The sequence below is a fragment of the Trachemys scripta genome, chromosome 15 (genome assembly GCF_013100865.1).
Source record: "Trachemys scripta elegans isolate TJP31775 chromosome 15, CAS_Tse_1.0, whole genome shotgun sequence".
In the NCBI taxonomy this organism is placed as follows: Eukaryota; Metazoa; Chordata; order Testudines; family Emydidae; genus Trachemys; species Trachemys scripta.
Genome location: NC_048312.1, coordinates 13,978,863 through 13,992,223, shown reverse-complemented (window position 1 = coordinate 13,992,223; position 13,361 = coordinate 13,978,863). Strand labels below are relative to the sequence as shown.

The 13,361-nt window shown below is 42.4% G+C and overlaps 1 protein-coding gene across 6 annotated transcripts in view; it reads left to right on the top strand.

Moving 5' to 3' along the window:
• The window catches only part of GALNT9 (polypeptide N-acetylgalactosaminyltransferase 9), a 681,070-nt gene that overhangs the window by 562,481 nt on the left and 105,228 nt on the right, over positions 1–13,361 (top strand). For all 6 annotated transcript variants that reach the window (XM_034791125.1, XM_034791126.1, XM_034791124.1 and 3 more), the window contains one exon: positions 3,985–4,182. In XM_034791125.1, the coding sequence (XP_034647016.1) occupies positions 3,985–4,182 (198 nt within the window). The remainder of the gene's footprint in view (positions 1–3,984; positions 4,183–13,361) is intronic.

Here is a 13,361-nt window from a genome sequence, read left to right as displayed (position 1 = left end):
GATCCGGCACGTCAAGCTGTGAAATTTCACAGGGGCGGAGAGCTTAATGGAAAAAACACTCTGAGGTTTTGCTGAGAAATAATTCTCAGGCAGCTTCTCTGCATTTGAAATGTTTTCTAATTCCCTTTGTCTTGTGCCACAGACTCTAATGTCCCATTTGCTAAGGTTGTGGCTAAACGGATGGTGGGATACATAAGGAATACATTGTTTTAAAAATCAGATCTTTGTGGTTCAGAATACTTGAACGTGAATGATTTCTGTTCATGAGGACACGGGTACTCAGAGGTAAAGTTACTTGCCTGGGGATGCATTGGGGAGTTAGGGGACCTGAACTCCAGTCCTGGTTCAGATACTGACTTGTTGTGTGTTCTTAACACATCACTTCTCTTATCGTCAGATTCTTCCTTTGTAAAATGGGGGCAGGAATGTTTACAGACGTAGTAATACCTTGCGTTTACACAGCACCCGTATGAAGTCCACTAGGCAGGAATAGAACTCAGGGCTTTCCAGCTTTCAGCACTCTGCTAATTGCTCTAGACTATGAGTTTTTGTTGGTATTGAGGCTCCAGCCCCTCCTCTTTTAGCTTGTTCAGAATTCACATGTGCAAATTTTCACAGGAAAGTGGCTTTTTGAGGGGTTCCATCTTTCACTGTGAATAAATTTCCGACTCCGCAAATTTCACAAAAGATCAAAATAGCTTGCAAAATTGTTTGTGAAAGTTTGTCACCAATTTCATCCTGCTGTAATACCAGTCACCTAGAGGTTCCTCACCATGTGTTATCACTGAAGATACTGGACTATTTCGGAGAACTAGTAGACGGACAGTGGCTTTCTTTGGAGTCATGAAATGCATTGAGAGATCTCTTGGTGGTCAGAGGAGAGGAGCTTAGGTTGCAGGAAGGGGAACAATGTGATGCCAGAAACCAGTAACTTGAAGGAGAAGGGAAATCTGAAACGTCACATATGCTTTGAATATCTACCTACAGTATTAGAGCTTTCAGCTCCAGACTTATTGAATGGTCATCATTAGATGTCCTATTAGTTGTAAATTGCTGTTGCTTAGTGCGGGCACTTCTTCTTTCAGAGCAATGGGCCATATCTTTTGAGGTCTTTGTTTTGTGTCTACACAGTGGGTATTTGACTGGGTCAGGATTATAGCTGGGCATTTTTATTTTTATTTTTTGGCAAATTGTAAATGGGTCAAATTCAGCCTAATAGTTTCAGCTGGAAAAAAATTGAAATGGCTCAAAAAGAACTGTTTTGATTTTTTTGTTTAGAAATGGTGTCTCATTTTAAAAATTAGCATTAAAAAAAGAGGGCAGGGGTGTAAGAAAACATCCAAAAATGACCCAAATCAAAACAAGTCCAAAGGAAAAAAATATCCATGTGGACACAAACTGAAAAGGTTCCTAGTTCGCATGAACGTAGTCCAGTTTGAAGAGGGCTACATTAATGTAAACTAGGAACCTTTTAGCTCACCTCTGCCGCATCTACAAGGGGGAGTTACAGGGCAGCACTTTGGTGCCCGCTGCTATTCAGACACCTCCCCACCCCCACCCCGTAATCCGAACTGCAGGGCAGAGTAGACATAGCCTGAGACACAGACCCATGAAGTGTCTTACCCAAGATTATACTGGAGGTCAGTGGCACATTCCTATCCACTGCACCATACTGCAGACTGTAGCTCCATAGTGATTGCAGATAAATGCACACAAGATGAATAACACCAGTAACGGCAGGACGCTCCAACCCATTCATCAACACTGAGAAGAAAAGAGGTGAAAAAATCCCTCTCCCTTTTCTGGAAAGCCCATAAATCCCTTAGGGCTCTTTCCTCAGATGGTTCTTATTTGACAATAACATGCACCAAGGTGACTTCTTCTGTAACATATGTCACAACAAGAGGAGGGCTCCTCTTGCAGAGAAACAATTAGTGGTGTGTCATTAGTGACACCTGCACCTGTTTGGTATTTTCAAATCCTTCATTTTTCAGGCAGAACCAGAGTGGGAGATGCTCCCGCTGAGATTATTCACAGCAATTATTATTGGAGTGAGTGGAGGCACATGCTCCGTGATAGGGGAAGCGTGGCTGGCTGACACTTCAGTCACTTTGGTGAGTTCTTTCTGTGTGTCTCCTGATGTCTGTAGCCTGACAAGCACAGATATAATTTCAGAATGCTGTGCAGAGCCATCTTTTTGAATTCCACCCTGCTTTCTTAGAATATCAGGAGCTTTTCCCTTGGACACCCACTGTCCTTCAAAGACAGTTAATCTCATAACTATAATCTGATATAAATGGCAAAGCTGCTATTTATCCTGATTTGTTAGGTCACATTGACACTGCGTGAGTGTGCGTGAGTCTGGTCCAAAGCTCCTGCAGATTGGCATCCTAACTAATGTACTGCAGTCCTGCAATCCACGCCAATGTTATTTGTCCCTCCAGCAGAAAAATATGCTGCTTTGTGCTTTGGGTGTATTGCCTAGTTAAACGACATGCAATAAAAAAAACACTGGTACGAATGCCTAAGGAACAATCACCGCTCTGGTGCATATGGAACCTGATTCTGCAAGGTGCTGAGCAGCTCTTCAGAGGAGCTGATCACCCCTTTCCTCCTGCTGTGAGCTAAGGTTGCTTGGCACACTTCGCACCTTGCAGGATTGGACCCTGGATGTTTCAGCAAATGGAAGGAAGTAGAAAACCAGCAAGGATGCATTTCACGATGAGACGTGGGGATGGTTTCTCAACGTATCTGGTGTCTGTCTGGACAGCTTTTATACCTAATACGCAAAATAGGTGGGAACAAGCCTAAAGTCAGCAAAGAGAAAAAATAATTTGACTTAAAAAAAAACAAAGCATGAGTGTTTAAATCATGGAAAATGAGTGTTTAATCTCTCATGAGTTTTGTGAATCCAACAAACCGCCGCTTCCGCAAAAAAAAATAAAAAAAAATAAAGAAGTTTGAGAGTTTTGTAAAATCGTCAGTGTTTAGGTTCATCCTTAATGGTTTATGTTTTCTGCAAGAGGGAGCATTATCTAAGGGACTAGAAAGGCAGTAGGAGCTGGGAACTGCTGAGTTCTTCTCCCAGACCTACCACTGATTTGCTTTGTGACCTTGCACCAGCCAGTGACCCTCCTTGCCTCCACTTCCCTATCTGTAAGTTAATATTTACCTAGCACTTCATTGAGGGATAACGTGTGCAGTATTTTTAGCATGTTCTGAAACCCGCTGGAACATAGTTCCCTTTGCAATGCCCTTCACCAACTTAAGTATTTTGAAATGATTATAGTATTTGTGAAACCTGCTGGGCTGAAAAACCTGAGGGATGAAGTCCTCTCTTGATGCATGTGGTATAGAAGGGACAGAGTAGGCTTTCCAGTCGACCCCTGAGCTGAGGGACCAGTTCTTAAAAAACAAATAATAGTGTCTTCAGACTCATTCAGCCCTTGGTGAGTTCTGTTCTTCAAGCACCATCAAGACCAAATCGTTCCCTCATCCCTTCAGGCGGTCCTTCCAGAGACAGCCAACCAGGACATCAATTAGTGCTGATTCTGATGGTGTTTTTACAAGTTAAATATACCCTTTCCCATGAGAAAGAGGAATGGGAACCCCAACTCATTTCACAATGGCCACTGGAAAGGCATCAGGGGAAACTTTTAGTTGCTAAATCCCTAGTCACTACTGACCAGGCTGGATCCAAACTAGTGACCTCGACGATAAAATGACTATATTTAATTCCTCTGATCCATCAGTTCCATGCAATTGAGAAGCTGTTGCTGCACAAATTATCTGCACCAAGGCCCGTGTCTCTGTTGTGTGCGACACTAACCCACATTAAATCACTCTAAGCTGCACCAGAGGGCTGCCCCTCTGTGTCATTGCTTGCAGCATTAGAGAACTTCATTGTTCACTTTATCAGATTGCTAAAGGGGTTTGGATTATTGAATGGCCAGAAAACACTTTTGTTACTTTTATTGTCTCCAGGGTGGAACCGGCGCTTACCCGGATCAAAGAAGATCGAAAGCGAATCATCCTACCAGCTATTGACAACATCAAGTACAACACGTTCGAAGTGCAGCAATACGCCAATGCTGCCCACGGCTACAACTGGGGACTCTGGTGCATGTATATAATCCCGCCCCAGGACTGGCTCGATAAAGGGGACGAGTCTGCTCCCATCAGGTGAATCTACAGTGCAATTGCTTTGTCGCTAACATTGCTTCCGTTTCAGCTTCCGCCTGCTGCTGAGCAAGGTAAGGAAGGATGTGCTGCAGGTTCTCTACAGGACTAGGACGGGTAGGCAGAACAAGCATGGCCCACAAACACACGTACTTGCTTGTGGGGGTCTTCAAAACCTACAAGTGCATATGCCAAAGAGGTATTTAATTATGTGTGCATTTACCGTATTGCCATGTGCAAACGCAGGAGTTTGAGGGCATAATGGGTGTGTGCGGAGGTTTGAAATAGGGCCCTCGTGTGTAAAGGTCACAGCTCTAGTCAGGGACATGCCATAGCTCCTCTAGCTATTGTTACTTATTCACATAATCAAAGTGTTTTCCAAAGAAAAGAAGGCACAATTCCCTACCCCATCTACCTACCCAACCTTGTATATCTATCTATCCATGTTGATCATATTCCCCAGGCACCAATCACCTTGATATCCAAGGATTGATATTCTATTGGCTTTTTCATATAGTTTTTGATGCCTTATGATTGCAAATAAAATGTTTGTGTCCTGGCACCATTTGTTGCCATCTAACTGCACCTACTGTGTTAACGGTGCTGGTATATATGATGGCTTAGGTCCTTCAGGAGATCCTGGGTACGCTGTGGCTTTCAGGCAGTGTGTAGTCTATTGGTACAATTTGCTAACCATGACCCTGTTCACATTTCAGATCTTGTGGAGTTTCACCCAATACCTTGAAGCTTTCAAGGTGAACTGAAAGGTTGGCCAGTTGCACCAGCTGTGGCTAGTGAGAATGTGTGTGTTAGATGAAAATATCTAGCCAAAACGAATGTATCATGTTAAAGGCTCTGCATGCAATGCTAAATGAATCACTTCCGGCACACGTTGTGCTGGAAATATATTAAAAACGGGATGGAAGCTTTTATTCCTGGCATGCATCGTATTCTTCTCTACACCTTGAAGGACTGAGCTCTCATACAGGAAAGTGGTGCATTTCACTCCAGACCTGAGCAAGCCTTGTAGAGCACATCAAGAACAAGACAGGGTTTTGCTGAGGTTTGGTAAAGTGGTAAGCAACCATGACAATTTGTGAGTAGGCCAAAGCCAGGTCCACACTAAAAAAGTTAGGCCAATCCAGGTAGGTCACTCAGGGGTCAATCCACACCCCTGAGTGACGTAGTTAAGCCGACCTAACCCCTGGAGTAGGCAGTGCTGGGTTGATGGGAGAATCTAGTCTGGGTCTTCTACTCAAACATACTGCCCCAATGCAGTCCCTGAGTAACATGGAGATCTACTTTCCTTTTCAGGGCTCGATCCTGCAAGATGTTGAGTGTGCTGGTCCTGATCCAGAAAAGCACTTAAGCATGTGCTTAACTTTAAGCACCTGAGTAGTCCCACTGATATCAGCCAAGTCAATGGGATAGGCCATGTGCCTAAATGCTTTGCTGGTTGGAGCCAAAGCGCAGAGTCAAGCTCACGTACAGGAAAGTGTCATTCTGCTTCAGAGCAAACCTTGAAATTGCTCTTAGATTCCTACCTTTGCCTCTGACCGCAGCACAGAACTGTACCGTAACATTAACCTTATTTATCACAGAGCAGCACAGTCCTTCATCACTGACCCTTTGCTCTGTGTGAAGCCTCAATAAACTAGAAAGTAATTACTTAGGAAATCAGTTTTCCTGGATAACTTGCCTGCTTTCCTCACGTTGTTTTTAAAGTGCAGTTGTTGTTTTATGTTTCCATTCAGCTCTTGGAAATAGTTTATTAATGGAGAAAATACATCAACCAAGGCTTTAGTTTCTGAAATCAGTATTTGTTCTCTGTTCCCAAGGGATAGTGCATGCCTCATTGCCTCCGGGATATAAATAAAATCACTATATTAATTTTCATATACATTGTTCCAGTGTCTTGAACATCTACCGTACTGGGGACAATTATTGTGCATCAAAAGAGGCTGAACCATGAAGTCTCACTTTAGAAAGTTCCTTTTGTCACTGTGGACCTGATTTGTTGCTGTGCTGGGCATCCAGCACGTCACCGGATGTCAGCGCAAGCTATACTTACTCAGCACCTCTGAAAATCAGCCTCAAGATCCTTTGGCAGAGGAAAAAGAAGGAAGGGATCATGTTTGTTTCTTGAAATACTGGAAGAGTCAATTTCACTTTAAATATACAGGGTCTGATTTACCACTGCTTTACTCTAGTTTTATGCCGGTGATCTCAACAGGGTTACAATGGCATCAAACTGGAGTAATGCAGTGGGAAACCAGGCTCACAAACACAGGAGTAGTGTTGTTGAAATCTGATGCATTTAAGTGTCTAGTTCCCAAGAGCAGCAATTTTATTCCGTGCAGAACCTAACTGAAGAAACTCTCCAGCTGAACAATGCTTAAGCTGCCCAGAGAGAGATGAGACAGCAGTGCTCGGATCGGGTGCCTGACCCTGATTACCAAATACCTGGGACACAGAGATGTTCTGATTACATAAGTGTCTCTTGTAAAATGATGAATTATATGCTCTGAAATGCAGGCATCAGTGTCAAGCCGCGAATGCTGACAAATCTCACTGGGAGCAAGTGCCTCAAAAAAGTTTTAGGTGGAGATTTTCAAGGGAGCGTAAGGGAGTTAGGCATCCATCTAATATCGACGCTAAATCAACGGAGCTCGGCTTGCTGATGGGCAGTCAGTGCATGTCCAGAAATGTGACACGCTGCTGGACTTGCAGTCCTTTTTATTAGAGGGAATTTTTCAGTGAAAGGTTTTTTCATTGGAAAATGCCAGTTCCTCAAAATGGAAACTTTATGTGGAAATGTATCAGTTTTGATGAACCTTTAGTTGGGCAGGTTTCCCAGGTCCAAGGTATTAGGGACGGAGAGAGACAAATAGATAGACACTGATTCAGAATAGCCAATAGCCTGGTTGTTAGGGCACGCATTTGGGATATGAGAGACCCAGATTAAAATCCCAGCTCTAAATCAGGCAGAACAAGGATTTGAATTTGGGCCTCCCACGTCCCAGATGAGTGCCCTAAACACTGCTTTTTTTTTTCCCATGGAAAATGTTAAAAGTTCTCGTTTTGGTTCCGATAAAAAATGAAAACAAATTTTGAATTTTTCACAAAACAAAATTCTTGTTTTCTTGTCAGCCGTAACGTTTATTCTTCAAATGTCAAGCATCCAGCCAAGCCACCAAGCGAGCCCTCTATACAGGTTAAATGCAATCCAGCTTTATAGCATTTCAATCATATAAGTATCTGCACCACGCACACAGTAGTAATAGTAATGGAAAAGGCGTGTATGAAAGTGCCACTGATGAAGCGAGACACGGTGGGAGAGGTAATAGCTTTTATTAGACCACCTTCTGTTGGTGAAAGAGACAAGCTTTTGAGCTTACACAGAGCTCTTCTTCAGGTCTGGGAAAGCTAATCAGAATGTCACAGCTCAATACAAGGTGGAACAGACTATTAAGCATAAGGAGTTAACAGATGTTGCAAGAGACCATTCCTGGTAAAGTGGGCAGTCAATATCTCTGCAGTCATAAGACAGAGGAGGGTTGGTGGGTTACAAATTGTTGTAATCAACCATATAGCCAGTGTCTTTATAAGATCATGATTTTTAGTATCTATCATAGTTATGAATTTAGACTCATCTTTTGAAGGCGTTGTGCAGGTTTCCTTTGAGGATTAGGACTAAGAAGTCCGATAGGGAGTGATCATTTTGTTCAAAGTGTTCACCCCTGGGTGAGATGGTGTTTTTGTCTTTTATCATTTTTTCTGTGCGAAACTGATGAAGAGGAGCAGGAAGTCCTTTTTAGAGCTGGCCTTTCCAGCTCCCAATGGAGGAGGTTTGCTAACTAGACACTATATACCAGTTCTGAGCGGCTTTGTTAGAAGGAAAGGGGAATCAGGGAGGAGAGCAAACTTTGCCCCAGTTCTCTGGGGGCAGCAAGGAGTTGCTATCACAGCACTGGCATTCAGGGGATTAGTCACAGCAATTATATATTTATTCGTCTATTTCAAAGCAACCAAGTTTGCCTCTTATATTTTCACACTCTTTAAAATACCCTGCTTATGAATCATCAGGTAAAGCGAATCAAGGCTTAGATCTCACAATCACAAGTTAACAGATTTATCCTCACAGCACCTCTGTGAAGTAAGGAAATACCGTTATGCCCATTTTATAGATGGGAACTGAGGCACAGAGAGACTAAGGGCCAGATTTTCAAAGGTATTTAGGCACTTCAAGATGCAGATTGTTGCCTAGCAGGGTTTTTAAAATGCCTAGCTCCCTAGGGAGTTAGATGCCTAGGCCCTTTTCAAATCCCATTCGTGGTCTATCTATTTCTTTAGGCATCTAAATACTTTGAAAATCTGTCCCCAAGTGACTTGCCCGCAGTCACACAAGAATGTGGCAGAGCAGGGTCTACAGATGCCCAGGCAAGTGCCCTTAGCACTAGGCCATCCTTCCTTTCCACCTTGACCTCCATCTCCATGCCAAGTAAGTGCAATGTGAGTGTCAAACATTGTCGTCCTGATCTGATGGCATAGCAGACTCATGCCCAGCATCTCCCAAACTTTCAGATTTACAGCATATAGCTAGGGAAATGTGGGAATAGTTTTAGCTCTAATTAAGAAAAGCTCTGCCTTCATCTAAAAGCGTTTATTAAACTGTCAAAGACATCCCTGCTATTTTCCAATTAGTGAGAACCCTGCAGACTTTCATGGAGAAAACAAATGAACCTGCGAAGAGATTGGCAGGCCTCATCCTGTCCCATTAGTGTCGTTAATCTCCCCCCCCCACCCCCCCAGGGAAAATAAAACACTTCCATAGACACATGGTAGCTACACTTTAAAAGTTAACAGCAAGCCTATTTTAGGAGTTGCAGAATGATTATTTGTATAAAGTCAGATTTTCAAAAGAGCTCAGTACCCAGAAGCTCCCATTGGTCTCAATGGAGCCGGTGGAGATTCAGCTCCTATTGAGGACTGTGGAGAATTCTCCCGCATCTCCTTCAGAACTATGGGAACTGCGGAATGTTGAAAACCTTTTGAGAACCTAGTCCCAATTGTAGCTGCTCAGCACTCTTGAAAGTCAGGCCTATATTTGTGCGTGTGTGTGTTTAAATTTCACTCTGTAAAACGTCATTTAAAGACTTGATCAGCAGTTTTTCAACAAAACATTTTTCACTGGAAAAATGCCGATTTGTCAAAATGAAAACATTTCGTGGGAAAGGGTTGGTTTCGATGGATTCCCCATTTTGAAATGTTTTGGAAACAGAGTTTCAGAATTGCCGGAATGCCCTGTTTCAACACTTTTTAAATGAAAAAGCTCAGTTATTGATTTGAAAGGACTTTTTGTTGAGAACTTTGAGCTAATTTATAGGAGGGAAATGTTTTTAAAAAAATAAAAAGGTCAGATTTTAAATTAAATGTTTCAATTAACCATATCCAGGTTGGTTGGTTGGGTGGTTTGTCTGTCTCAGATGTTTGGTGTGCAGAAATTTGAGAGATTTCAACCTTTCATCTCGATTAGGGATGGGAAATTTTTTTTGAAATCTCGAAAATTCATGTGGGTTGGGAAAACTGTTTCCCACCCAACTCTAATCATGTAATTCCATTCCTCAAAAAGGCAGATGGAAAGGAAGAACAGAAAAGACAAATATTTCCTTTTTTTTAGGAGACAAAAGGATAAAAAAGTCTTCAAAATGTAAACAAAAGAATAAAAATGAGAATGTTAGTGATATCTGACACTTGAAGCTACTGTGGTTCTCATTTGGCCAATGGAAGTTAAAGTCTACCCATACATCTCTTCCTTGGCAATGATAGCTCATATAGCAGTATGTCTGCCAATAGAAGAGTTATCTCTTCTAAATCCATTCCGATACCTTCTACGTCATTGAAAGCTCTCTTTGCTGACTGTGCAGGTCTTGAACCCTGTTTTGAGACATCTGAACTGGTTCCTTAAGGGGACATCCTTGTCCCATTGACGTAAATGCCAAAATTCCCACTAACTTTAACAGGGCCAGGATTTCACCCTTTGTCTGTTAAGAACTCAGAGGTAGAAGACAGGATTAGTTGGGGAAACAAATTGATGGAGTGAAAAAGTAGATCTTTCCCAGTGCTTGTATTAAGTATAATGCCTTTCTCCATCAAAAGATAGAGATTCTTGATAATCTTCCAAGCTAATAATGTTAGGGTCCTGGGATATCCAGAGGGGAGAATATACTTTTTTTAAATTAATTTCCACTTATTTAATAGCTCTTTACATGAGTTTGAGCCTCTCCTCCAGATAGCCCTGTATTTAGATGGTTTAATACATTTCCTAGGAAACAACTTGCTTTTCATCTACTACAACGGTTGTTTTTGCCTTTTTCAGTAGATAGCTAGGAAATTGGGAGGATGGGAGGAAGTAGACCTTGCATATCCGAATACAAACAAAGGAAAGCCATACCACACAGGCTTATAGGAAGAAATGGTTGGTGCTTAAATCTGAGTTTGCTGAATTAGGTTATGATGCTTCTGTCGGTATTGCTGGAGCCCAGACATTATGATGACGGAAAAGCATCGCTAAATTCTCTCATAATTTTTAGAGATTTTTTTGTCTGAAACTCATGAGGAAGATTTCACCTTTGGTTACTGACTCAGTAGTGCTCCCAATTCATTGTGGTTGGATTTTTTTTACTGCATGTCTCTTAGGTTATGTCTACACTGCATTTAGACACCCACAGCCTGAATGTCTACACCACGGTTAAACACCCTTGCAGCCTGAGCCCTGCGAGCCCGTGTCAGCTGGCACAGGCCAGCCCCGGGTTTTTAATTGCAGTGTAGAGCCAGGGTACAAGAGTCCCAGTCCAGGCTGTGACTCCTTTGCAGAAAAGTTCACTATCACTGCAGACAAACAATTGCAAAAGGAAAACTAACGAAAAGCCGCTGAATCAGCGAATGCAAAATACAGTAAAAGCATGCTTTCTCTGTGGATCCCCACAACATCTTGCAAGCTACACAGGATGTCCAGCAAAAGTAGCTCAGTATGTCGCAGTAGCCAGTTTAATAAACAGGTGCATGCAGTTACAATACCAGATGTTACTGTGCTGAGTGTAGACAAAATCACTACTGCACATATTCCAGAAACAGATAAAGTGCACTGTAAATGTTTCTGCCATACCCTCAGGCAAATCACACTCTATTCAGCTAATGTTGGACACTGGCTCAGCAGTATCTATACTACCTGATTCCATCTACTTGCATTACTTTAAAGATGTGCCTCTTACTGAACCCAAACGTCACTTGGTATGCTATTTGAAAAACCATATTCCAGTACATGGCTGCCTGCCAGCAATAGTTACTTTTGGTGATCGCTGTGTAACTGCGGAGTTCTACATTGTCCACAAAGGCACTGCTATCCTTGGCAGAGATTTATTAGCTGCTTTAAATCTCAGGGTAGTTAATGGACGAATTGATCTTCCTCAGCAAAGCACTCTTGCGGTACACACACCAGTTTCAGCTGGGACCCAACTCCAGGTTGAGGAGAAACTCGGCTGTGCTTATGGGTTTCTGCATAAAGTTAAAATGCGGAATAATGTGTTGCCTGTGCTACAGAAATTACGGCGTTTACCATTTTCAGTCAGGGAAGCTGTTTCAGAGGAACTTAGAAAACTTGTTCAAAAGGACATTATTGAAGAGATTAACTCTTCGGAATGGGTTTCACCTATAGTAGTGACGCAGAAGAAGGGTGGAGACATTCGCCTTTGTGTGGACTTAAGGGAGCCAAATAAAGCTATTGTGATTGACAGCCATCCTCTTCCTCACAAAGGGGAAGTATTTGCAGAACTCCGTGGAGCAAAGTTGTTTTCTACTCTTGATTTGCAGAGCGCATACCACCAGGTTATGTTGCATGAAGATAGCAGAGACCTCACAGCATTTATTACACATGAGGGACTCTTTCGTTTTAAACGTGTTCCATATGGTCTCGCATCAGCCCCAAGTGCCTTCCAAAAAACGATGTCATTGATTCTGAAGAATCAACATGGAGTTCAGTGCTATTTGGATGATATTATTGTGTTTGGAAATACTACTGAGGAGCATGACAATAACCAGCAGTCTGTACTAGACTGCATCAGCAAAGCAGGCCTCAAGCTCAATAGGTCCAAATGCAAATTTAGACAAACTGAACTCTCCTTTCTGGGGCATACAATTTCACAGGCTGGACTAAAACCTGATCCAGATCATATCCTGGCAATTTCAAATGCTCCTCCTCCAACAGATTTGCAAACCTTACGTTCCTTCTTGGGTCTTACCTCCTGGTATGCAAAATTCATTCCCAATTATGCTTCTGTCATTGAACCATTACGAGAATTACTACGGAGAAGTTCAACCTTAGTGTGGACAACGGATGCACAAGTTAGTTTCGAAAGGGTGAAAGGTTTGATTGTACATAGTCTAGTACTTGCATTATTCAGTCCCGCGTTGCCCACAATTGTAACTACTGATGCTTCTGATTATGGACTTGGGGCTGTCCTCACACAACTTCATGAGGACAACCCTGAGAGAACTGTTGCATTTGCGTCAAGGACACTAAATAATGCTGAGAGACAGTTGAACAGAACCAAGCAAAGTCTAAGGCTTTCACAGACAAATGGCGGGGTGCTAAGGAACTAAAGTTTGAGTGTGGTTCCTTTGTTAGAATACGAAAACCTGGAATCTTACGCAAAGGGGACCATAAATTCACAGCTCCTCTTAAAATCATAGAGAAGAAGGGACCTTACACCTATCGACTTTCTGATGGGCGGGTATGGAATGCTTCTTATCTTGCACCTGCCTGTGCACCAAGAGGAGATTATGCCAACACCCAGTTTGCATTGGTTGACTTCACTGTAGAACCAACACAACAAGACATTGAACTGGAACTGGGGCTTGAGAGATGGCCTGTCAGACTCAGATGACCACCTGTCTGGACTAAAGACTATGTTATGTAGTATCTACAGTGTTTTCAGTGTAATATTCCTGCCAACAGTATAGTGTCTTGTTTCATATTTGTTCCTGGGGTTAGAACAACAATGTTTATTTTAATTTGGAAAGTTTCTTAAGAGAGGAGGGAATGTGGTGTTTAGATGCTGCTTGTATTATTAGAACTGGGAGCACTGGCTGTTGGGAGTCTGAAAGGACAGGAAACAGGAAGG